The 21,998-nt window shown below is 46.5% G+C and overlaps 2 protein-coding genes across 5 annotated transcripts in view; one reads left to right on the top strand and one right to left on the bottom strand.

Annotated features, from left to right (window-relative positions):
• MED25 (mediator complex subunit 25) overlaps positions 1 to 14,049 on the top strand; it is a 59,430-nt gene extending 45,381 nt beyond the window's left edge. For all 4 annotated transcript variants that reach the window (XM_040433350.1, XM_040433357.1, XM_040433336.1 and 1 more), the window contains exons 19-20: positions 2,644 to 2,851; positions 13,527 to 14,049. In XM_040433350.1, the coding sequence (XP_040289284.1) occupies positions 2,644 to 2,851; positions 13,527 to 13,633 (315 nt within the window). In that variant the 3' untranslated portion in view covers positions 13,634 to 14,049. The remainder of the gene's footprint in view (positions 1 to 2,643; positions 2,852 to 13,526) is intronic.
• Positions 14,050 to 17,640: 3,591 nt separating this feature from the next.
• The window catches only part of LOC121002029 (protein kinase C and casein kinase substrate in neurons protein 1-like), a 103,928-nt gene continuing 99,570 nt past the window's right edge, over positions 17,641 to 21,998 (bottom strand). The window contains exon 10 of the mRNA XM_040433327.1: positions 17,641 to 18,322. Within this exon, the coding sequence (XP_040289261.1) occupies positions 18,207 to 18,322 (116 nt within the window). The 3' untranslated portion in view covers positions 17,641 to 18,206. The remainder of the gene's footprint in view (positions 18,323 to 21,998) is intronic.

Below are 21,998 nucleotides of genomic sequence, written 5' to 3'. Positions count from 1 at the left end.
GAGGGAGGTGCTCATGCCGCTCTACAGAGCACTAGTGAGACCTCATTTGGAGTATTGTCCTCAGTACTGGAGACCATATCTCCAGAAGGATATTGATACTTTGGAGAGAATTCAGAGAAGAGCTACTAAACTAGTACATGGATTGCAGGATACAACTTACCAGGAAAGATTACAGGACCTTAACATGTATAGCTTGGAAGAAAGACGAGACAGAGGGGATATGATAGAAACTTTTAAATACATAGAGGGAATCAACAAGGTAAAAGAGGAGAGAATATTTAAAAGAAGAAAAACTGCTACAAGAGGACATCGTTTTAAATTAGAGGGGCAAAGGTTTAAAAGTAATATCAGGAAGTAGGAGAGTAGTGTATGCATGGAATAGCCTTCCTGCAGAAGTGGTAGCTGCAAATACAGTGAAGGAGTTTAAGCGTGCATGGGATAGGCATAAGGCCATCCTTCATATAAGATAGGGCCAGGGGCTATTCATAGTATTCAGTATATTGGGCAGACTAGATGGGCCAAATGGTTCTTATCTGCCGACACATTCTATGTAGTTGTCTTATTCCTCGGCTGTACTCTATTCAGGGGATGTTGCAGTAGTTTGTCCTTATTCCTTTGCTGAGCTCCTTATTCCTTGGTTGTGTTATTTTCTGATGATGTCACACTTTCGTTTGTCTCCAAGTCCAGGCTGTTTAGATTATAGAGAATTCCTTTGATTGGAGACTTTTGAGGTCCTTTTATTAAGACTGGCGATTTAGACATTGGTCTTAATACCCTTGCGCTGGTGGCAGATGTGCCAAAGTTATGTAGTGGCGCAGGCCTCTACATAACTTCGGTGCATGATTCGGCGGCATACACCAAGCTTAAATCTACACCAGCTCCCTTGCTGGCGTAGATTGAAGTAATTTCTACGACAAAAACTGGTGTAGAAAATTATAAATGAGGGCCTGCCCTCTCACACGCCCACATCACGACTGCTTTTTCGGCACTGGCGTGAGCGGTCAAAGGTCGCAGTTTTTTTTTGTAAAGAACCTTTTAGCCAAAATCTGCGACAGATGTAAGTGGTGTATATCTAATCATAAATGACCCCCTTTGTCTCCAACTCTGTGAGTAGTATCCGATCTATAAGGCTGTCACCCGCTTGATTATATACAGGATTTTTACAATTTGCTGACAACAACCAAATATCTTGAAAATATTAAATGATCAAAGCTATGTTTTACATTTCATCAAATATCATTACGCGTTTATTAAAGAGAATGTGTCGTAAGAAAGTGACCAATAGATTAAATCCCGTTTTTATGTTAATCACATTTTTCTATTATTTTATATTTTAAAAATACTTGTATCATACAGTATTCACATTGACCTAATAATATGTGAAGACTTGGTAACTCTTCAGTAGTCCTCTCATTATCATCATAGGCAGGATTAGGATGAGAGCGATCGCCTCTGAATAGATAACACAGGATCCACCATTCACAATAGGTGTTGTCACAGCTTATCTACTCCCTCCTGATCTGCTTACAGGTCACACTGAGCATGCATAGGAAAATCTTGCATAGAAGTCAATGGCCAGATTTACTAATGAGTCTGCGCCTAAAACCTACCAAAAGATGTGGCGCAGTTTGGCGCATGTAGGATTTCTACACTTTTTTTCTAACATGCTTGACAAGGGGGTGGGGCTTAGCTGATCGGGGACGGGATAGTTTGTATAGAATCAGAGAAAAGTGTCTGTCCCTGCACCACATTTATTATCACGCCTGAGCCACTGTGATAGATCTGGGGCAGGTCTAGAGACAGCCGGTCTGAACGTACAAAGTCTGCAGTTTATTATGTCTAGAGCACGTGTGGCTTCTGTCAAAGAACAGGAAGTCTTGGCATTTTAGGCCTTGTGAAAACGGCGTTATTTTAGGGCTTTTTAGATAGAGATGGAAAATGTAAAAATAACCAAAACATTTGAAAAGAACATGTTTAACTTAAAAACTTGATTTAAACAATGGGTCATTTTCCGATGACACACTCCCTTTAAGCTTTATTAACAGAGAACTGCAGAAACTCGAATTGCCAGGGATGGCTATATAAAGTAGCTGATACATGCATTTGATTTTCGAGTGGCCGCTTTCAGGCCTACGCTGCCCCTTCTGCCAATGCTTATCGTCACTTGTCAATCTGAAGCTAATCCTTTCTTAAAAACTGTAGCGTCAGAGTGGAAATGATTTCTATTCCGATAACTAAATGAGTGCATGTGGCTGATGGAGACCAGATGTGAGTGATGTCACCAGAGGGCGTCGGACCCCTTGTGTGCCAGATGGCGGCTCAGCATAACCTGCGCCAGCCTGACCTTCTCAGGAGAGGGGAGCCTTCTCCAAGTTTGACATCACACATCTCTGCTAATGAACTAAAAAGGGATTCTCGTGGACCAAGTGATGTCTTTTTTAACAGAGCACTGAATGTACCCAACTTTGTAATCCACTTTGCGCCTGATTCGAGCTCTGATTTCGCACCACAATAGCTACAGGGCTGCAATGTTTATTTTAATACTGGGCCTCCTTAAAGGTATTGCTAAAACAGAATATCTTTTGGATCAACTTTGTAGTGTCAGGTCCAAGATGTTAACAAATGTTTTATATTTTCTTCCAGCCGCAGGCTACAGTTCCTCAAGCGCAGCAGCCCTTGCATCACTTGCAGCAGGCAACGCAAGGCATGCTTCCTCACCAAGCACTGGGGCAACAGATGCCACACCAGGCCCCTGGCCAGCCACAGTTGCAGATCTCAGGGCAGTCTCTTATGCATCAGGCCCCAGCACAGCAGTGGGGCAGTCAAATGGCACAACGGGCACCCATGCCAGGTATGTCGAAACAAAACCTGTAAAGCCAGCAGAGTTTCTTTACAAGGACCCTCTTTGTAAAGACCACATGCACTTTTTTTTTTGCTCTTTTTGTTTCCTACTGCTGTCCCCTATAAAATGAAAAGTCGCATGGCACAGCAGGGTCGACCAGAGGACAGAAGGGAACTGGAGGAGGGGAGGCAGCTGCCAAGCTTTTAATTTATTTTTTCTTCCTAATTTCCACTGGTGATCCATCCCTGATTGAATGCAGCACAGGGGAGCAAAGCAGGCTGGAGCCAGAGCAAACTGCCAAGCTTACCGTTTCCATCGCTTCTTCCTAGGAGCGCTGCTGCACCCCTAATTGAATGCAGCACAGGAGCAAGGCACCATTTTTGCACAATAAAACATGTTTTATTGATAACAACATTCATTTTTATATGACCACATGCTGAGGACCATAACTTTTTTATTTTTTTCCTTTCACTCCACACTCTCTCACTTTGGGGTCCCTGTTCTAGAAATAGGTGGGACCCGCACCTACAATATATGACATTGGTGGCGTATCCTAAATATATGCCACCAGTATATCAGATGACACAACCCCTTTAATAGTGGCAAAGTAGCCATTTATATTTTTTATAAATAAAGGGGTTGTCAGAGTTTTAAAAAAAAAAAGCAAGGAAGATGTTAAAAAAAAATACATACTCGCCTGTTTTAACCCCTGCCGCTCCAATCCTCCTGTCTGTGCTTGGTTTACATGACTGCATCGGTGACGTGTACTGCATGTGATTGGTATAGCCAGTCAATGGCCTTAGGGGTATATGACACAAGACTGCTGAGGCCAGTGATTGCCTACAATCAAACCCTGGCTGGGAGGATCAGTCTAGTGATGCTGAAGCGGAGAGGGTTTGAACAGATAAGTATGCGTTCTGTTGTTGTTTAATCACATTTCCTTTTTTTTTTTTTGCCCTTCCTTATTTTTTTTTTTTTTTTTTTTTTTTTTTTTTACTCTGATAACCCATTTAATTTGCATGAGGTGCAAGTCAAATATGGCTTTACATTTCTGTAAATGCTTCTCTGCTAGGATTCATTTGCTTGTCATTACCTGTATGGGGGTCACGTTGCGTACCTGTAGCCACCATTAGAGGGAGGGTACCGTATTATGTTGTACATTGCACTGAATAGTTAGAACAGTATGCAGTAGGCTCCTTAGCACCTTCTACTAGATCATGTAGGCAGCCAGCGTGTTATGTTTTAAAATCTGTGTACGTGCAGATGATTTCCAAATCCTGTAAAACAAAATCTGAGCTTAATCCGCTATTAACCTCTTAAAGGGATATTCCTATCTTACTGATTAGGTCCCATCCTGTAGCCTAAATGAAAGTAAGCTCACCAATTTTAGCCACTTTCTTCTTTCTTGTACCCCCTTTATAATGCTCAGTCCGTTGATACGGCCACAACTCCAGTATAGCAGTGTTGGCTGCACTTGTGCAGCGCAGGGAACATTTACAGCTTCTGTGGTGCCAGCTCGCACCAGCCTCTAAAGTTTCAGTAGAACAGCTCCAGGACATGCACATTAACCCTGGAGCTATTCTACTGAGCTAGCGCTGATGTAGCTAATGAAAATACAGTGCGCAGTGACATCATTAAAGGGCTGCTTGCCTATGCTGTTGATGTGAACAATAGTCCCCCAAAAGAGGCAGAAAGTGCAGAGCTGCACACCAGCGGGAGCCCTGAAGAGGTGAGATGGGACAACACAACACCTTTAAAGACCAATAATACTAATATATGTCATTGGTCACAAGGGTGTGTATGGAGTAGGCTCAGGCGGGGAGTCCACTCAATGCACCGCCAGTGCCAACTGTGTTACACAGCCTGGGATCTGAGATAAATCCAATCCCAGCTGTTTAACCCATCAGTTAAAAGTGATCATGGCATCGAAGCGGTTAGACAGGGGAATTGGGCTCCCTCTGTTTCCCCGTAACTTAGTCATTGAGTGTCAGCCATTTGTCAGGCTCTTATTACAGCCCTGCCTCCAGTTCCCCCAAGGTTCTGCTTAGTTGAGACTTTTAGTCACAAACACTGGAGTAACACTGTATGTACTTTTACACCATTGACATTGCATGCTGTTATTCAGTCCATCAGCTACTTCTAAGGCTAGGGGGATTTTGTCTTGTTCTAAATGAGGCATAGACTCTCGGGACAGGGACGGTTATATTACCACTTTACTAAGCTTCGGTGCGGCACTATCTGGAATATGCACCAGTACATAGAAAGGATGTCCCGGAGCTGGAAAAAGTACAACGAACAGCAACTAAACTTATAAGGGGCATGGAGGGTCTTAGTTATTAGGAAAGATTTATTTAGTCTTGAGAAGAGGTGTGTAAGGGGGACATGATTAATTTATATAAATGGCACGTACAAAAAAATATGGTGAAAATCTGTCCATGTGAAATGCCCTGAAAAGACGAGGGGGAATTCTTCTGCCTGGAGAAGAAAAAGTTCAGGAGCATCATACTGTCAGAGAGGAATTAAGGGGCATCATTACACTGGATCAACTTGCAGGATAACGGGCTGAACTAGATGGACAGATGTCTTTTCTCGTACTTTTTTCCATTGGGGGACACAGACCATGGGTATAGCTTAGAGATATTAGTAGGAGGGACACTATGCAAATTAAAGAGCTCCTTCTCCTCGGGCTATACCCCCCGACTCCACCAGGAGGAACTCAGTCTTTGCTTAGTGTCTGGTGAAGGAGGTTGACACTTTCATTCGTCTCCCTTTTGTTATTTTTCTTCCAGCTGGGGACGCAGGTCGGCATTGCGCCTTCCTGGTCCCCCATGGAGTGCCCGCCGCCGTTTGTTGGACGTTGCCAGGCTGCCTCCATTATACCCCCAAGAAGGCAAGTGGATCCGGGCTCGACCTGTCAGCTCCGGCATCCCACCAGCTCCTGGGTCACCTGCTGCCACCCTCCTCCAGAGCACTGCACTCCTGAGCAAGGAGTCAGATGTCTGAATAGGTGCATCCCTGCTGGTCCTGGAGTCGAGGGAGAAGATCTGCAGGAGCAGATAAGTATGAAGCCGCACCTCTGTGTGTCCCCCTCCTCCCTCCCTACCTCTCTGCTCTGAGACCTATGGGCCTCCTGGGTGAATGGGGATCTAGGTGGCATTGTTGTTCTGTCTGGAGCGCAAGGGTTATTGAGGCACTTAACTGGGCAGGCGTCTCTGGATGTCCCTGCTCCTTCTCTGCCGGCATATCATGTCTCTGAGCACTTCCCCCTCCGGTCTCCGCTTCTCTGGGCTTGCCATCCCCCTTGCTGGGGATGCCTTACTTTAGTTTTTTCCACGCTGAGCGGCGCCGGGGGCCATTTTCTTTCCCTTCTTTACACAGTGAGCTCTTTTCCCGCTCCTATGATGCGATTGGGGGGCGGAGCCTAATCGCGGCCGGGGGCGGAGCCTAATCGTGCCAGGGGCGGAGCCTAATCGGAACTCCGGCTCCTTCCTGCTGCTGCTGAGAAGCTTCTCACACTGAACGGCTGCTCCTCTGCTCCTCTCTGGATGCCTGAGCGGTAGGATTTTTTATTTTTTTTCTCTCTGTACTGATTCCAGTCACTTTTGTGAAGAGACCATCATGCCTAAGACTAAGTCCGGTAAGACCTCTTCTCAGACCCCAATGGGGTCCTGTTGGAGTGTCTGCTCCCACTTTCGGTCACTGGTGCCTGTGCCTCCTGCCCTGCCTCTGGACAGAATCACCTTTCTCCCCCTTCTCTTGCCCAGTCCAGCCCCCCCCCCCCCCCCCCCCGGTCACTGCGGAGCCTGCGGCCCCCGCTTGGGCATCTGCCATGTCCAGCGCGGCCGCTGATTTGGCCCTGTTCGCCAAGGCAGCCATGTCTTTCATAGAACGTATGTCCGTTTCCAATCCTGCAGCGCCAACCACTCCGTCCGCTCACAGTGGTTCCTGCAGAGGACGCCTGACTACTAAGAGGCAGCGTGAGCGACAGCATCCCTCCTCGGATGACTCCGCTTCTTCCCCTCGGCTAGAAGCTTGCTCAGACTCCTCTCTTCCCTCCTTAGGGAGCGCAGGTCTGAAAGGGAATTGTCCGGCTCGGACGAGGTCACGGAGCGGGACCTTCCGCCAAAGCTCTCCACCATGGTGGCTGATCTAGTAGCGGCTGTCCGTGACACCTTTAATCTCCAAGGGGATTCTCCTCCTTCCACTAGGAGGGAGTTCGCCCTTTTTCCTCCCAAAAAAACGCAGGCTGCTGTCTTTCCGGTCCATGAGGAATTTTCCGCTGTCATAGCCAGGGCATGGACCCGTCCTAATCAGAAGTTTTCCGCCACAAAATGCATGGATACTCTCTATCTTTTCCCGGCGGACAGCGTGGAGAAGTGGTCTTCTCCCCCTAGGGTGGACCCCCCGGTAGCCAGGTTGGCCAAAAACACGGCTCCTCTCTGCAGGACGCTGTGGACAGGCGCCTAGATTCTCTGGCAAAATCCATATTCTCACTGGCGGGCACGTCCCTGCGACCTGCCTTTGCCTCGGCATGGGTGGCCAGAGCTCTCTCAATGTGGCTGCAGCGCCATCACCAGGACCTGGCGGACCAAGGTGCGTCGGCGGACACGCTGGATTTGATTCTCCAGATGTCTCAGGCCTCCAAATTCCTCTGTGAGGCTTCCATGGACATTGGTCCCTTTTTTGCCCGCATTTCGGCCCTCTCGGTCATTCAACGCAGGGAGGTCTGGTTGAAGGTATGGGATGCTGACGCTTCCTCCAAGCGTTCCCTTGCGTACCTCCCCTTTGAGGGTTCCAGACTTTTTGGGGCTCAACGGGATGAGTTCATCTCTGCCGCTACTAGGGGCAAAAGCACTCACCTTCCCCAGGCTAGGGCTAAGCACCCTTTCGGGCGAGGACTTCCGGTTCTCGGTACCAGTCCTTTCGCCGCTTCTCTGCGAACAAGTCGTCGCCTGCTTCCTCTGCAGGAGGGTCACAGGACTCCCGCAAGCAGCCCTCTTTCAAACCCCAGCCTACCTGGCGCCCGAGGACACAGTCGACCCGCCCTTCCGCTCCCAAGGAATCTTCTGCATGAAGTGGCGCCCCCACCCCTCGTGGTGGGGGGCCGCCTGCTTTCTTATCAGCAGATTTGGACTCATGTTCAGGACGCATGGGCTCTAGAGATTGTAACGTCTGGTTACAAGATAGAGTGTGCGTCCAGACCACCGGAACGTTTTTTCTCCCTCCGCTCCGTTATTGTTTCTTTTCTTCCAGGGGAGTTCCTCGCGTCCGTGGACATCCATGACGCTATCTGCATGTTCCGATCGCAGAATCTCACCAACGATTCCTGCGCTTCGCCATTGGGGCTCGTCATTATCAGTTTGTCGCCCTTCCTTTCGGGTTGGCAACCGCCCCTCGGGTCTTTACCAAGATCCTGGCACCGATCATGGCGCTTCTTCGTACCAGGGGCATTCCTTTGCTGCCCTATCTGGACGATATCCTGATAAAAGCCCCCTCGCTTCCGCAGGCCGAGGACAGCGTCCGGATCACTGTTCAGACTCTGGAACAGTTCGGCTGGATAATCAATTTTCCAAAGTCCTCTCTGCTCCCATCCCAGAAGCTCCCCTTCCTGGGAATGGTTTTTGGACACCTTGTCCGCCAGAGTGTTCCTGCCACCCTCCAAGTCCTCCCAGATCCAGGGGGCAGTATCGAATCTACTGCGATCCCAGTTCCTCTCCATACGGGAATGCATGCGGGTCTTATGGTGGCCTCTTTCGAAGCCGTTCCATATGCCCAGTTTCACACTCGCTTGTTACAACAGGAGATCCTTTCCCTCTGGGACAAAAACCTCTCTGGGTCTAGATGATCGCATCCGCTTGTCTCAGCGGGTTCGGGCAGCTCTCCGTTGGTGGCTATCCCCATTGAACCTGAGGTCGGGGAGATCCTTTTCTCCTGGACGGTCGTCACCACCGATGCCGGCCTCCTGGGTTGGGGCGGCGTTCTCCAGTCTCGCACGGTTCAAGGGATTTGGTCGGCGGCAGAGTCTCGCCTTCCAATCAACATTCTGGAACTGAGGGTGATTTTCCTCTCTCTCTCTCTCTCTCTCTCTCTCTCTCTCTCTCTCTCTCTCTCTCTCTCTCTCTCTCTCTCTCTCTCTCTCTCTCTCTCTCTCTCTCTCTCTCTCTCTCTCTCTCTCTTTGGACTTCTCTCTCTCTCTCTCTCTCTCTTTGGACTTCTCTCTCTCTCTCTCTCTTTGGACTTCTCTCTCTCTCTCTCTCTTTGGACTTCTCTCTCTCTCTCTCTCTTTGGACTTCTCTCTCTCTCTCTCTCTTTGGACTTCTCTCTCTCTCTCTCTCTTTGGACTTCTCTCTCTCTCTCTCTTTGGACTTCTCTCTCTCTCTCTCTCTTTGGACTTCTCTCTCTCTCTCTCTCTTTGGACTTCTCTCTCTCTCTCTCTTTGGACTTCTCTCTCTCTCTCTTTGGACTTCTCTCTCTCTCTCTCTTTGGACTTCTCTCTCTCTCTCTTTGGACTTCTCTCTCTCTCTCTCTCTTTGGACTTCTCTCTCTCTCTCTCTCTTTGGACTTCTCTCTCTCTCTCTTTGGACTTCTCTCATTGGACTCCTCTCCTTGCGGGCCTCCCAGTGAGGATTCAATCGGACAATGCCACGGCCATGGCCTACATCAACCATCAGGGCGGGACCCGCAGCCGGATGGTGATGCAGGAGGTGACGAGAATTCTGACGTGGGCGGAGACGCACGTTCCAGTGTTGTTAGCAGTTTACATTCCAGGAGTGGACAACTGGACAGCGGACAGGCGCAACAAGATGGATCCAGGCGAGTGGTCTCTGCATCCAGAAGTGTTCGAAGAAATCTGCCACAGATGGGGCCGTCCGGATGTGGACTTAGTGGCGTCCAGGTTCAACAACAAGCTCCCAGTGTTCCTGGCTCGCGCCCGAGATCCGAAGGCGTACGGATGGACGTGCAGGTGTCTCCGTGGCAGGACTTCAGCCTCCCCTATTTTCTCCTCTCCTACCAAAGGTTCTACGCAAGATCGAGGCGGAAGTGATCCCGACCGTTCTCATCGCCCCAGGGTGGCCTCGCCGCGCGTGGTTTTCGGACGTGGCTCGGATGCTGGCGGACGCCCCATGGCCTCTACCCGACAGACAGGACCTACTGTCTCAGGGCCCGCTCTTCCACCAGAATTTACGGTCTCTTCGTTTGTAGCCGTGGCTGTTGAAACCGCCATCCTGAAGAAGAGGGGGTTCTCAGATTCAGTGATTAGGACCACGATCAGAGCGAGGAAGTCTTCTTCCTCCCGGATTTACTATCGTACCTGGAAGGCCTTCCTGTCCTTTTGTGAGAGTTCAGGGCTCCCTCCCCTTCGCTTTTCCATCCCGATGGTACTGTCTTTTCTTCAGTCTGGGCTTGAGCAGGGACTGTCGCTTAGTTCCCTGTAAGGTCAGGTTTTGGCGCTGGCCGTCTTTTTTTGCAGAGGTCCCTTGCTCTTATGGGTCCTGTGAAGACCTTTCTTCAGGGGTGTCACATTCGGTTTCCCCGTATGTTCCCCCTTTGTCTCCTTCGGATCTCAATTTGGTCCTGCGCGCTCTGCAGTCGGCCCCCTTCGAGCCTTTGAGGGAGGTCTCTCTGACTGTTCTCACCTGGAAAGTGGTCTTCCTTGTGGCCATAACTTCTAATACAGCTACATAGCATAGTGATTAAAGTTCTGGGCTATTATGCAGAAGCTGTGAGTTCAAATCCCATCACAAGCTTTTAAATCAGACTGGTGTCGGAGCTGGCCGCTTTTTCCTGTCAGGAGCCTTTTCTGGTTTTCCACCAGGATAAGGTTGTGCTCCGTCCGGTCCCCTCCTTTTTGCCCAAGGTGGTCTCTCCCTTCCACCTTAATGAGGATCTTGTCCTGCCTTCCTTTTGCCCTTCTCCGGCTAACCCAAGGAACTGCATTCCCTGGATGTCGTACGGGCCCTGAAGGTGTATCTCGCGGCTACTGCTTCCGTCCGCCGTTCATGACGCTCTGGATCTGCTCGGCTATTTCCGCGGGTTATCGCGCTTGTTGTAGAGTTCCCCCGGCTAGGATTACCGCTCACTCCACTAGGGCGGTGGGGGGCTTCCTGGGCAAGACGCAATCGTGCCTCTGCGTCTCAGCTGTGTAAGGCGGCCACCTGGTCGTCCTTACATACTTTTACGAAGTTTATCAGTTGCATCACTGGCTTCGGCTGATGCGGTCTTTGGCCGCAGGGTTTTGCAGGCTGTGGTACCTGTTTGACCGTTGGACGTTCCTCCTGGCGGTGCTGAGATTTTTTCCCACCCCATGGACTGCTTTAGGACGTCCCATGGTCTGTGTCCCCCAATGGAAAAAAGTACGAGAAAAGGAGATTTTTGTGAAACTCACCTGTAAAATCTTTTTCTCGTCTTTTCCATTGGGGGACACAGCTCCCACCCATTCTGCCTGTTGCAGGAGGGGTCTTCAGTTCAGTTTCTGTTTATGGTTGGACCTTATGGCTTGGTCCGATGGTTTCCATAATTTTTTCTTGCTCCTTCTCCTACTGCTTGTGCAATGCCTGAGTTCCTCCTGGTGGAGTCGGGGGGTATAGCCCGAGGAGGAGAAGCTCTTTCATTTGCATAGTGTCCCTCCTACTAATATCTCTAAGCTATACCCATGGTCTGTGTCCCCCAATGGAAAAGACGAGAAAAAGATTTTACAGGTGAGTTTCACAAAAATCTCCTTTTTTCAGCCTTTTAAACCATGTTATTGTGTTACTATGTTCAACATTGTCATCTGAGAACATGTTTTTATTGGTATTATTTTATGGTATAATTAACTTAACCTTTTGCTTACCGCTGCATGACTGTATATGTTGTGGCGGTAAGGTCTTATGTGTAACCTGACATATAAAAGCAACAGGTTACATTATGATCCGCAGGCGCCCTGTGGCGCTGCCGATCTCTGTGACTGCGCTGTCACTAGACAACTGCAGTCACAGTAAGTATCACAGAGACCAGCCAAAGTGGTCTCCCTGCGTGGCATTGTTGTAGCAGAGTGCTACAATGATCCATCACAGTGGAAAGGGAAAAAGTTGGCAGGGGAGCACTCTTCTTGATGTGAGAACACCTCCTGCTGGTTGTAAAATTAATTGTGAGTCTGGCTTTTGTGAATTAACCCCTTCCTTTCCTGACTGTGGCAGCAATGGGTTTGTTCACTTTTTTTTCATTAAATAAAAAATAATGAAATTATTTTTTTTTTATAAAAAGTAAAATGAAATTAAAAGTTATTTCTATAGTTACTTGCTTTAGCAATAGTATAGCAGACTACTACTAACTAAAAGCTGAAAATGAATACCTTGGGGGTTAACATAAAAAAGTCACTTTAAAGGAGTTTCTAATATTTTGACACTGTACAACATCTGTACTGGCAGTATGGAAAAATGGGCTGCCAAAATGCACTCTAGTCTTTTGGTCAGCCCAGCCAGTAGATAAATTACACTAATAGCGTACATTTTCACAGTGCAAACATACAGTAATTGTTTTAGAAATGTTTTGTCTTGAAATCTTTTGTAACAGTCTAATGTGTCCTGTGAAAAATAATATCAAATGCATGTAAGTTGGCTCAGAAATTAAGTAATTATTTACAGTTAGATAGGCCCATTGCTAAAACTGAAAAATAGGCCTAGTAAGGAAGTGAGGGTAAACACTCCGGTAATGAGGTCCCCCTAGGGGGCTTGAAACAGCACTGTCTTCTATAATGCTTAGAAATACACAGTGTTTGTTAAAGGGGTATTGTCATCTGGACATGAAGGGCCTATCCACAGTATATGCCATAAATCTCCAATAGGTGCGGACCCCAGAGATTGGGAGAGGTGCATAGGCAAGCCTGGCTGTCTCTCTTCATTGCTGTGGGAGTTCCGAAAATAACTAAGCTGCTTTCAGAACTCCGACAGTAGTGAATTGAGAGAGACATGCATATGCGGGCACCTCTCCAGTCCTTGGATATTGCCACAAATGCCCAGATAGGAATAACCCTTTAAGGGCACACGGCAGTCAGCACGTAACTACACAAGTAAACACATTTAACACTGTTCTGCATTAATTTCTGCTTGTGAAAACCACCCCCATAAAACATTTTTATGTGCAATTTTGGATGGTTGTCTCAAATTCATTTCACTCTACGTGAGCATGGCCTAATCCATTCTAATCTGTGGTTTACAGATGACATTATATAGATTATAGGCCACATGTTGAAATTTTACTTTAAAGGGGTTATCCAGGAAAAGATAAAGATGACCTATCCACAGATTAGGTTATCAATCATTATCACAACAGCAAGTGTCCCAGTCCCGGCATCCCCTGCGTTCAGTTGCTTTCGGGAGCCTCTGGTGAGCGCAGCGGACTCCAAGCAGTTTATCAAGCACAGCGCCCGTACATAGTATGGCGGCTATGCTGGGTATTGCAGCTCAGCCCTATTCACTTCTATGCGGCTGAGCTGCAGCTGGGCCATGTCACGTCACATGGGCTAGGAAGAGGCCACAGCACCAGGGTCTTCTAACAGCTGACCAGCAGGGGTCCTGGGTGTCGAACCCCCGCCGATCTGATATTGATGATCTATCCTGAGCATAGGTCATCCAGATAATTTGCCAGATAACCCCTTTAACATGATATTCCTTCTGTTAATGTTTCTGATTTGCAATTGCAGGTGTCATGATGAATGCAGGGCCTCGGGGACCCGTCCCTCAACCAGGATTACAACAAGTGCAGGCGCAAAGTGTCATGGAAGAGGATATTTTAATGGACCTTATCTGAAAATAGAAGTTGGGATTACATCTGTTTTGAACTATGAATCACTCCCTCAGTCAACTTCAATCATGCTATGTTCCCACTAGCGTTAGGAGATCTGGCAGCATTCCTGCACAAATGCCGGCTGTCGGCCAGACAAAAGCTGCTGCCTGTAACAGCAATTCTTGGGCCGAAACCTGATATTTATGCCATAAAGTGGCCGGATTACCTCCAGATTCCATTATAGTTAACGGAGTCTGGCAGTGAACGACAGTATACGGCAGACGGATCAGGCTACCGGATTTCGGAACACATGTGAACTTACCTTTTAATACTACTAGAGAAACTTTGGCATTCTTCTACTACATCACTTACACAATCTGGCTGATTCCTCCGGCAGAAGGCTATATGCACACGATCGTATGTGTTTTGCAGTCCGCAAATTGCGGATCCGCAAAAAAAAAACGGATGACATCCGTATGCCATCAGTTGTTTTTTTTTTTTTTTTTTGCTGATCCATTGTACCAATGCCTAAAACAGACAAGAATAGGACATGTTATTTTTTTTGCGGGGCTACGGAAGGGACATTGAAATGAATGGGTCTGCATCCTATCCGCAAAAAAAACGAACGGACACAGAAACAAAATACGTTTGTGTGCATGAGGCCTAACACTTAGGATTCTCCCGAACAGATTCTGTGTGCACTCCCATCTCCCTCCACTGTGGGGCAGCACTCAGCCAGGTTCTATTTTTGTCCTATTACAATTCCAGCGATTTGCCATGGATGTACATGCAATATGCAGTTTTTTGCAGATGAAGGTTATTTAACCCATTTTTATAACTCTGTGAATAAAAACATCTCATAGCAAGTAGTACTTTTGGTTTCCTCATGTCATTGGACACCATCATGGGCTTGATAGTAAAGTATTAAAATAATTATTTTAGAATATATATGGTTTGTGTGTTCTTTTGATTCAACTGCTTGTGTGTTATAATGTTTTTTAGGTTACAGTCAGGCAGGCCATATAAGGCTACTTTCACACTAGCGTTCGGGGCTCCGCTTGTGAGCTCCGTTTGAAGGCTCTCACAAGCGGCCCCGAACGGATCCGTCCAGTCCTAATGCATTCTGAGTGGACGCGGATCCGCTCAGAATGCATCAGTCTGGCACAATTTGTCCTCCGCTCCGCTCAGCAGGCGGACACCTGAACGCTGCTTGCAGCATTCGGGTGTCCGCCTGGCCGTGCGGAGGCAAACGGATCCGTCCAGACTTACAATGTAAGTCAATGGGGACGGATCCGTTTGAAGTTGACACAATATGGCTCAATTTTCAAACGGATCCGTCCCCCATTGAATTTCAATGTAAAGTCAAAACGGATCCATTTGCATTATCATGAAAAAAAAATAAAAAAATTTTATTTTTATTTTTATGTTCATGGTAATGCAAATGGATCCGTTCTGAACGGATCTAAGCGTTTGCATTATAGGAGCGGATCCATCTGTGCAGATACCAGACGGACCCGCTCTGAACGCAAGTATGAAAGTAGCCTAAACTACACAGTTACAATCTAGATATGGGGGTCGCTCCCCCAATGTCTGTCATGGACAACAAAGATCTTTCTTATACTGTAGATTAATTAACGTGGCCCCCGGTGTCTGGCAGCTTTCCCCTCTTCTGCCTATACAGAATCATGCACACTGTTAGCTATCTAAAGTCTAGGACAGCACAATGGAGATGTCCTGCCGGCTGTTTCCAGTAGCAGCCATCAGTTCAAACCTATTTTAAGCAGCAGTATAATAAATTAATACTCAAAACAACATATCCAGGTTTTAAACCTTTATGGTGGGGGGTCCAAGCCCCAGTAAATGATTCTGAACTGCAGTACCAGACACAGCTGCACCTCTACAAAACACTACCTGGAAAAAGGGTGGCGCCATGGTCCTTTGTCTTGATGATCGGCAGGGGTTGCACCCCCACTGAACAAACAATTATGTCAATAATTTGGTTCATTAAAGGGGTTATCTGAGTTAAATACAAACCCGGGCAGCCCCTGTAAATGGTCTAACATAAACGAATCTATACTCTCCACTTTTTTTTTTCCCCCTTCTTACAGTGCTGCGCTTCATTCCTTCTGCAGCTGCCATCATCTTCTAGGCTGCAGCAGTGATGTTCTGTGCACAAAGTTGCATCCAATCACTGGCCTCAGCAGTATACACAGTGTCACTACTGAGACCAGTGATTGGCTGCAGCGGTGACTTGTGCGCATGGAACGTCACCACTGCAGCCAGGAAAACAAACAGCAGCAGAGCACAGAGCAGAAAGATGCAGATGGTGAGTATTGAGAAAAAAAAAAAAGGGTGAGTATCACTTCTTTTGCTATTTTAGACCATTTACAGGGACTGTCACAATTTTTTATTAACTTGGATAACCTGTACACGGCAACATTTCATGTATTTTCTCCCAGTGGTGTTGCAATGCAACACACAGCAACTGCGGCAGTTGCAAACATCCAGACATGACGAATTTTGTGCTGCAAGTCATGCTCGACTTTCCCTCCATTGACTTTAAAGAGGTCGTCCCATCACAGACAAATGGGGGCATATCGCTAGGATATGCGCCCTTGTCTGATAGGAGCGGGACCCACATTTACACAGAGAACGGAACGCTTCCATTCATTTGTATGGGGAGAGTGCTTGGCGGTGGGAAACCCGGGGTCCTCCAGCCACCATTTTCCCCGCTCCGTTCTAGGCATAAGTGCGGGTCCCTATCAGACAATGGGGGCATATCCTAGCAATATGCCCCCCATTGTCTGTGATGGGACAACCCCTTTAATGGAAGTTTTGCTTAAAGAGGACTTTTCATCAGTTTAGCCATAGTCTAATTATAGTCTTACCTTATAGGGCAGCCCCCAATGATGCCATGGCACTTTTTTTTTTTTTTCCAAAGACCTTAGGCCTGTTGATTTTGGCGCCTTATATTATAATGAGCCGACTCGGTTATACTAGGCGGAGACTCGCAGTTTAGCAGGGAGAATGAGCTCCTCCCTGGCTAAGAGCGGTGCACTCTGATTGGATGTCCTTCTCCCTGGCTAAGAGCGGTGCACTCTGATTGGATGCGCTTCTCCCTGGCTAAGAGCGGTGCACTCTGATTGGATGCGCTTCTCCCTGGCTAAGAGCGGTGCGCTATGATTGGATGCGCTTCTCCCTGGCTAAGAGCGGTGCGCTCTGATTGGTTGCGCTCACAGCCAGGGAGAAGAGAACCGCCCCCAACGAAACTGCGAGTCTCTGCCTAGTATAACCGAGTCGGCTCATTATAATATAAGGCACCAAAATCAACGGGGCCAAGAGCAGACGAACGGGGGGGGGGGATCTTTGAAAAAAAAAGAAAGAAAAGTGAAGTGCCATGGCATCAGTGGGGGGCCGCCCTATAAGGTAAGACTAAAATTAGACTAGGGTTAAACTGATGAAAGGTCCTCTTTAACACACAACTCTGCTGTGTTTAACCTGCCGCAGGCCCACATGTAGATATCCAATTCAGTGTGGCTGATCAGTTGTGCAGAAACCGCGCCGGAAGATGGGACTTGCACGGATTTCAAATCCATATTTTTTGGGTAAAATTCTGTCCTTAAGAACACATTTTACACCATGAACAAATTTGCCACAATATCTGCATGTCTTGCCTTTGGATTTTGATTGGGATTGTAAGATGTGTATTTGTGTTGTGAAGCCTCAAGTTTGATCTACATGTGAGAATTATGGGGGAGATTTATGAAAACTGGCGTAAAGGAAAACTGGCTTAGTTGCCCATAGCAACCAATCAGATTCCACCTTTCATTTTCCGATGGAGCTCTGAAAAATTAAAGGTGGAATCTGGTGGAAGCCCATTTTCTTTCACACTTTTTGATAAATCTCCCTTATGTATTTTAGTGTGCGTACCCTAGCTACGTTTTTTTTTTTTTTTTTACACACTTAACTTGTTCGAATATTTTTGTAAGTTACAGAGAGGATCATACTTGTTGACGTAAACAGACAATTTGTTCAATTCGGTGTGGTTTATTGTTTTTCTATTGCATTAGCGTTTCTTTAAAAAACAAAATGAAAACATAACATTCCTTCAGGAGGAGGAGGGAGGGGGGGGGGGGGCAGGCATAGGGCATACAGCCTAATTTCTCCATAAAGACTTATGCTTCAAAAGGCAACACACAATATTACACTGCAGCATCCATGGGACTGTGAATCACACTGGGTATGATGATGGTCCAGACCGGACATTTCCTGAAATCTGTGTGCAGTTTTACAGTTCAGAGTGAAGAATGTTTATTCTGATTTGCTGATATAAAAGAAACAGACGAATGCTTGACAGACTGGTGCTAATAATACCCAGGCAGTGGTAATCCCTTAGGAAGGACGAATTTTGGGTAACAGCATTTTAAGGAAACTTTATAATTATCCTAACTTGTCTTCTTTAATCAGTAACAGTCCAAAAACTTTCATGCTCCAGTCACTTGCTAACCTCAGCCCAGATCGGAACAAATGAGGAGTACAATTCCTGTAGAGCTGATTGTCATATACCAAATACTGAATTCCTGATACTTTTCAGCCACTATCCGGTAATAACTTCAACATAGTTGGCAGGATAGAGGCCCATTTGACCATGATCAGTCACTCCTTTACACCAGCCTTGTTCGTCCTCATCTTCAATCTTTGTCAGTTCGTCACCTGGTTACGACAAGTTTAGTTAGAGATGTGTTGTACTTAATTGTGCAAGTTTAAACTGGTAGCTGGATTAGAGTAGTTTAAAGCATACCTGAGTTTTCAAAAGAAGTTTGCATAAGGGCTGTGTGTCTTTGTACAATCATAACTGTGAAGGAACAGTTATTTTTAGGTTTCCCTAATGTTTTTTTGCAGCCATATTCCGTTTCAGCTGCACAGCTTGATGCATTTCACTCAGAAGCAAGGGGGCGTCTCCCTTCTGTGGCATTGTGCTAGCACTGTACTGTTGTGACGTCCTTTCCCTTACTTCCCACTATGTATTATTATTTTTTTTAGCTCTGGAGCTCACAGATAAGGAGGGATATATATTACATTTGCAGACATACAGGAGGCTCCTGTGATGTTCAGAAGCTGTGTAGAAGCAGTTCTCTTATCAGGCTCAGGAGCTCAGCTAGCTCTGACATGCCCCACTTCCTCTCAGCCGTATTTTGTGTCTCTGTTACCTGGGACGGATCTTGCCTGACAACAGGCAGTGGACTGCAAGTTAAATGGAAGTGAGACCCCTAGTGGCCCTGACTTTACAGCTTTTTTCAGGTGGATCCAGCCATATTTTTAAATTAAAAGGAATCAGTCATCCTGATATTGGACTTTTATCTACAGCAATATACATGCGTATTAGAGCATATAAGGAGTCCAGATCAATATTTTTTATATTTTGACTGACTTTGGTTCCCCCTCTGTCAGCTCTCAAAACTGCACTTAAAGGGAACCTGTCATGTGGATATTTGATTATAATCTAACTAATTATATACAATCATTAACTACTAAAAAGTGCCTTAGATGTATTCACTTACTGGTGTGACAGATTGTTACCTCATAATATACACACAAAGATGCCACATGCTAATGAGCTGATTTGAGTCCAGCGTGATGTCGTTGAGTCCAGCGTATTTTTAATTCAGAGCTATAGCCACTCCCCCGCCCACCTGCTGCTGATTCATATGGAAAATAACTGTCAATCAGCAGCAGGTGGGCGGGGAGAGTCAGGAGCTCATGAATATTCAGGACTCATCATTATGAGCTGGAGCTTTTCAATACAAGATGTTGGCAGATTGACTGGGTCAATTAAAGGAAAGTGACCCAGCATTTTGCTAAGAGAATCAGTCACTTATTTATGTTGCCCTTAGTTAGGACACCATAAAACTGGTGACAGGTTCCCTTTAAACACAGTCCAGATTGCTGTTGTAACATAATGGAGAGGACTTGTGCAAATGCGCAAGCAGTCCTGACAATGTATTTTAACACAGCTCTGAGCGCTGACAGCGAGGGAACGGGTGCAAGTAGGAAAATAAAAAATAGTGATCTGGACTCCTTATCTGCACTACTACTCATGTATTACTGTAGATAATGAGCCAAAATCGGGGCGACAGATTCCCTTTAAGAGATTTAGAAATTTGCTAATTACACCATTCTCTATTTAAAAAAATTTAATTATGGGGAAGTACAGTGGCTCTTTAAAAATGTAAACTAAGCAATACCTCCACCATTCCCACGCTACTGTTGCTGAAGCTGCTCAGGTCTGGCTCCTGTCTCGACATGCAAGTAAATGCCTTAAATTGCCCAATCAGTCGATCACTGGCAGACGTGGGGCAATGGTGCGGCCAGTGAGAGGACATTTCAAAGCGTTTTCTGCTTGTCAAGCTGGAAGTAGAGGGTGGAGGCGAGTATCACTTCTTTTATGTTTTTAAGCCACTTTAACCCCAATGCCACAAATTTTTGTTGCACTTAAAAACCCAAAGAGACATCATCAAATTAGAAATATAATCAATAAATTACTGCATGTATTTACCATTTTAGTACTTTTTGTGCCTTTTTCCCTTTCTGGGATATGCAGCTGTGTCTAACTACCGTAAATTGCGTCCAAGCTTTTATATAAATGCTAAGGATCTGTTCACTCAGTGTGGTCCCGCTTGGACTACAAGGTGACCAATAGGTGACTCATAGTTGACTCTAGTTCTAGCAGGACTCTAGACCTGCAGGTACTACAACAAGTACTCCTTTCAGACTGCATAAGGACTGGCTAGTACTAGATGAGTGACAAGAAGTGGGAGAAATCCTGTCTAAAATGTAGATCATGTAAACGTAGACAAGCAGCCTAGAGAGATTTATCACAGTGGCTCAGAGAGGGTGATCAACGTGGTCATGACTAGACACTGTTGTCTAACTTCAACTCGACTATTGGTTGGCTTTCTTTGAGATAGAATTTTGTGACAGTTGCTTCTTAAAGGGCATCACTCACCAGTTTTATGGTGTCCTAACTAAGGGCAACATTAACTAGTGACATGTCCTCTTAGCAAAATGGGTCACTTTGTTTAGGCTACTTTCACATCCGCGGTAGTAGCGTTTCGGTAGCCTGTTCTGGCAGGCAAGTGGAGGATCATCCCGACACAAACCACAGGACGAGCGATTTGTGTCTGGCGGGTTCTCCGACTGTCAGACGGATGCAAACAGAATGTCTGCTGTACCCCATTATGCTTTAGAGGGGCCGACACACATCCCATTCGCATCCGGCAGCGCCGAATCCGGTTCATTCCGGCAGGCTGTTTTCGGAAGATGTGAAGTGTGTACATGTGAAGCTAGCCTTAAAGGGGTTGTCCGGGTTCAGAGCTGAACTCGGACATACCCTTATTTTCACCCAGACAGCCCCCCTGAGGCTAGCATCGGAGCATCTCATGCTCCGATGCGCTCTGCGCTAAATCGCGCAGGGCACAGGCTTTTTTGTTTTCAATAACACACTGCCGGGTGGTAACTTCCGCCTGGCAGTGTGTTCGGTGACGTCACCGGCTCTGAGGTGCGTGCTTTAGCTCTGCCCTAGCCATTTTACTGGCTAGGGCAGAGCTAAATCCCGCCCATCAGTGCCGGCGACGTCACCGGGGTTCCTGTCAGCCCCATGGAGAGCCCCAGTACGTCGGGATCTCCAAAAAATGCCTTGTCAGGGGGGCTGCCGGGGTGAAAATGGAGGGATGTCCGGGTTCAGCTCTGAACCCGGACAACCCCTTTAATTGAACCAGCCATTTTGCTAAAATAATCTCCAGTGCATGCCGAACGAGTCCCCATATGCATGAGCTCCTGGCTCTCCCCGTCCACATGCTGCTGATTTATATGGGGAAAAAAACTGTCAATCAGAGGCAGGTGGGCGAGGAGTCGTGAGCTCATGAATATGGGGACTCTTTCGGCATGCGCTGGAGCTGTTTAACACAAGATTTTAGCAAAATGACCCAGCATTTTGTTAAGGGGATTACTAGTTTATGTTCCCCTTCGTTAGGACACCATAAAACTAGTGACTGATTCCCTTACAAAGCTACACCTCTTTTGCTGGCGAGCCACACTGGAAGATTCTTTTTGGATTTCTTGCTTCATAAATATGTCTCAAGTTGCTCCAAAAATGTGGAAAATGTTGGTGCAATTTACACCAGAAATTAGGAACAGCCAAAATAGTAAATAATGTTATCCTTTTCTGTGTTAATGAAATAAAACAAGAAATTAGAAGTCATCTAGGAATTGTAAGTATCTCCCTATTACAAATGTTGCGTACAGTTGCAAGAAAAAGTATGTGAACCCTTTGGAATGATATAAATTTCTGCAAAAATGAGTCATAAAATGTGATCTGATCTTCATCTAA

This window comes from Bufo bufo, chromosome 1 (assembly GCF_905171765.1).
Source record: "Bufo bufo chromosome 1, aBufBuf1.1, whole genome shotgun sequence".
In the NCBI taxonomy this organism is placed as follows: Eukaryota; Metazoa; Chordata; class Amphibia; order Anura; family Bufonidae; genus Bufo; species Bufo bufo.
The sequence above is the reverse complement of the archived record's forward strand: the minus strand, read 5'-3'. Positions and strand labels throughout refer to the sequence as shown.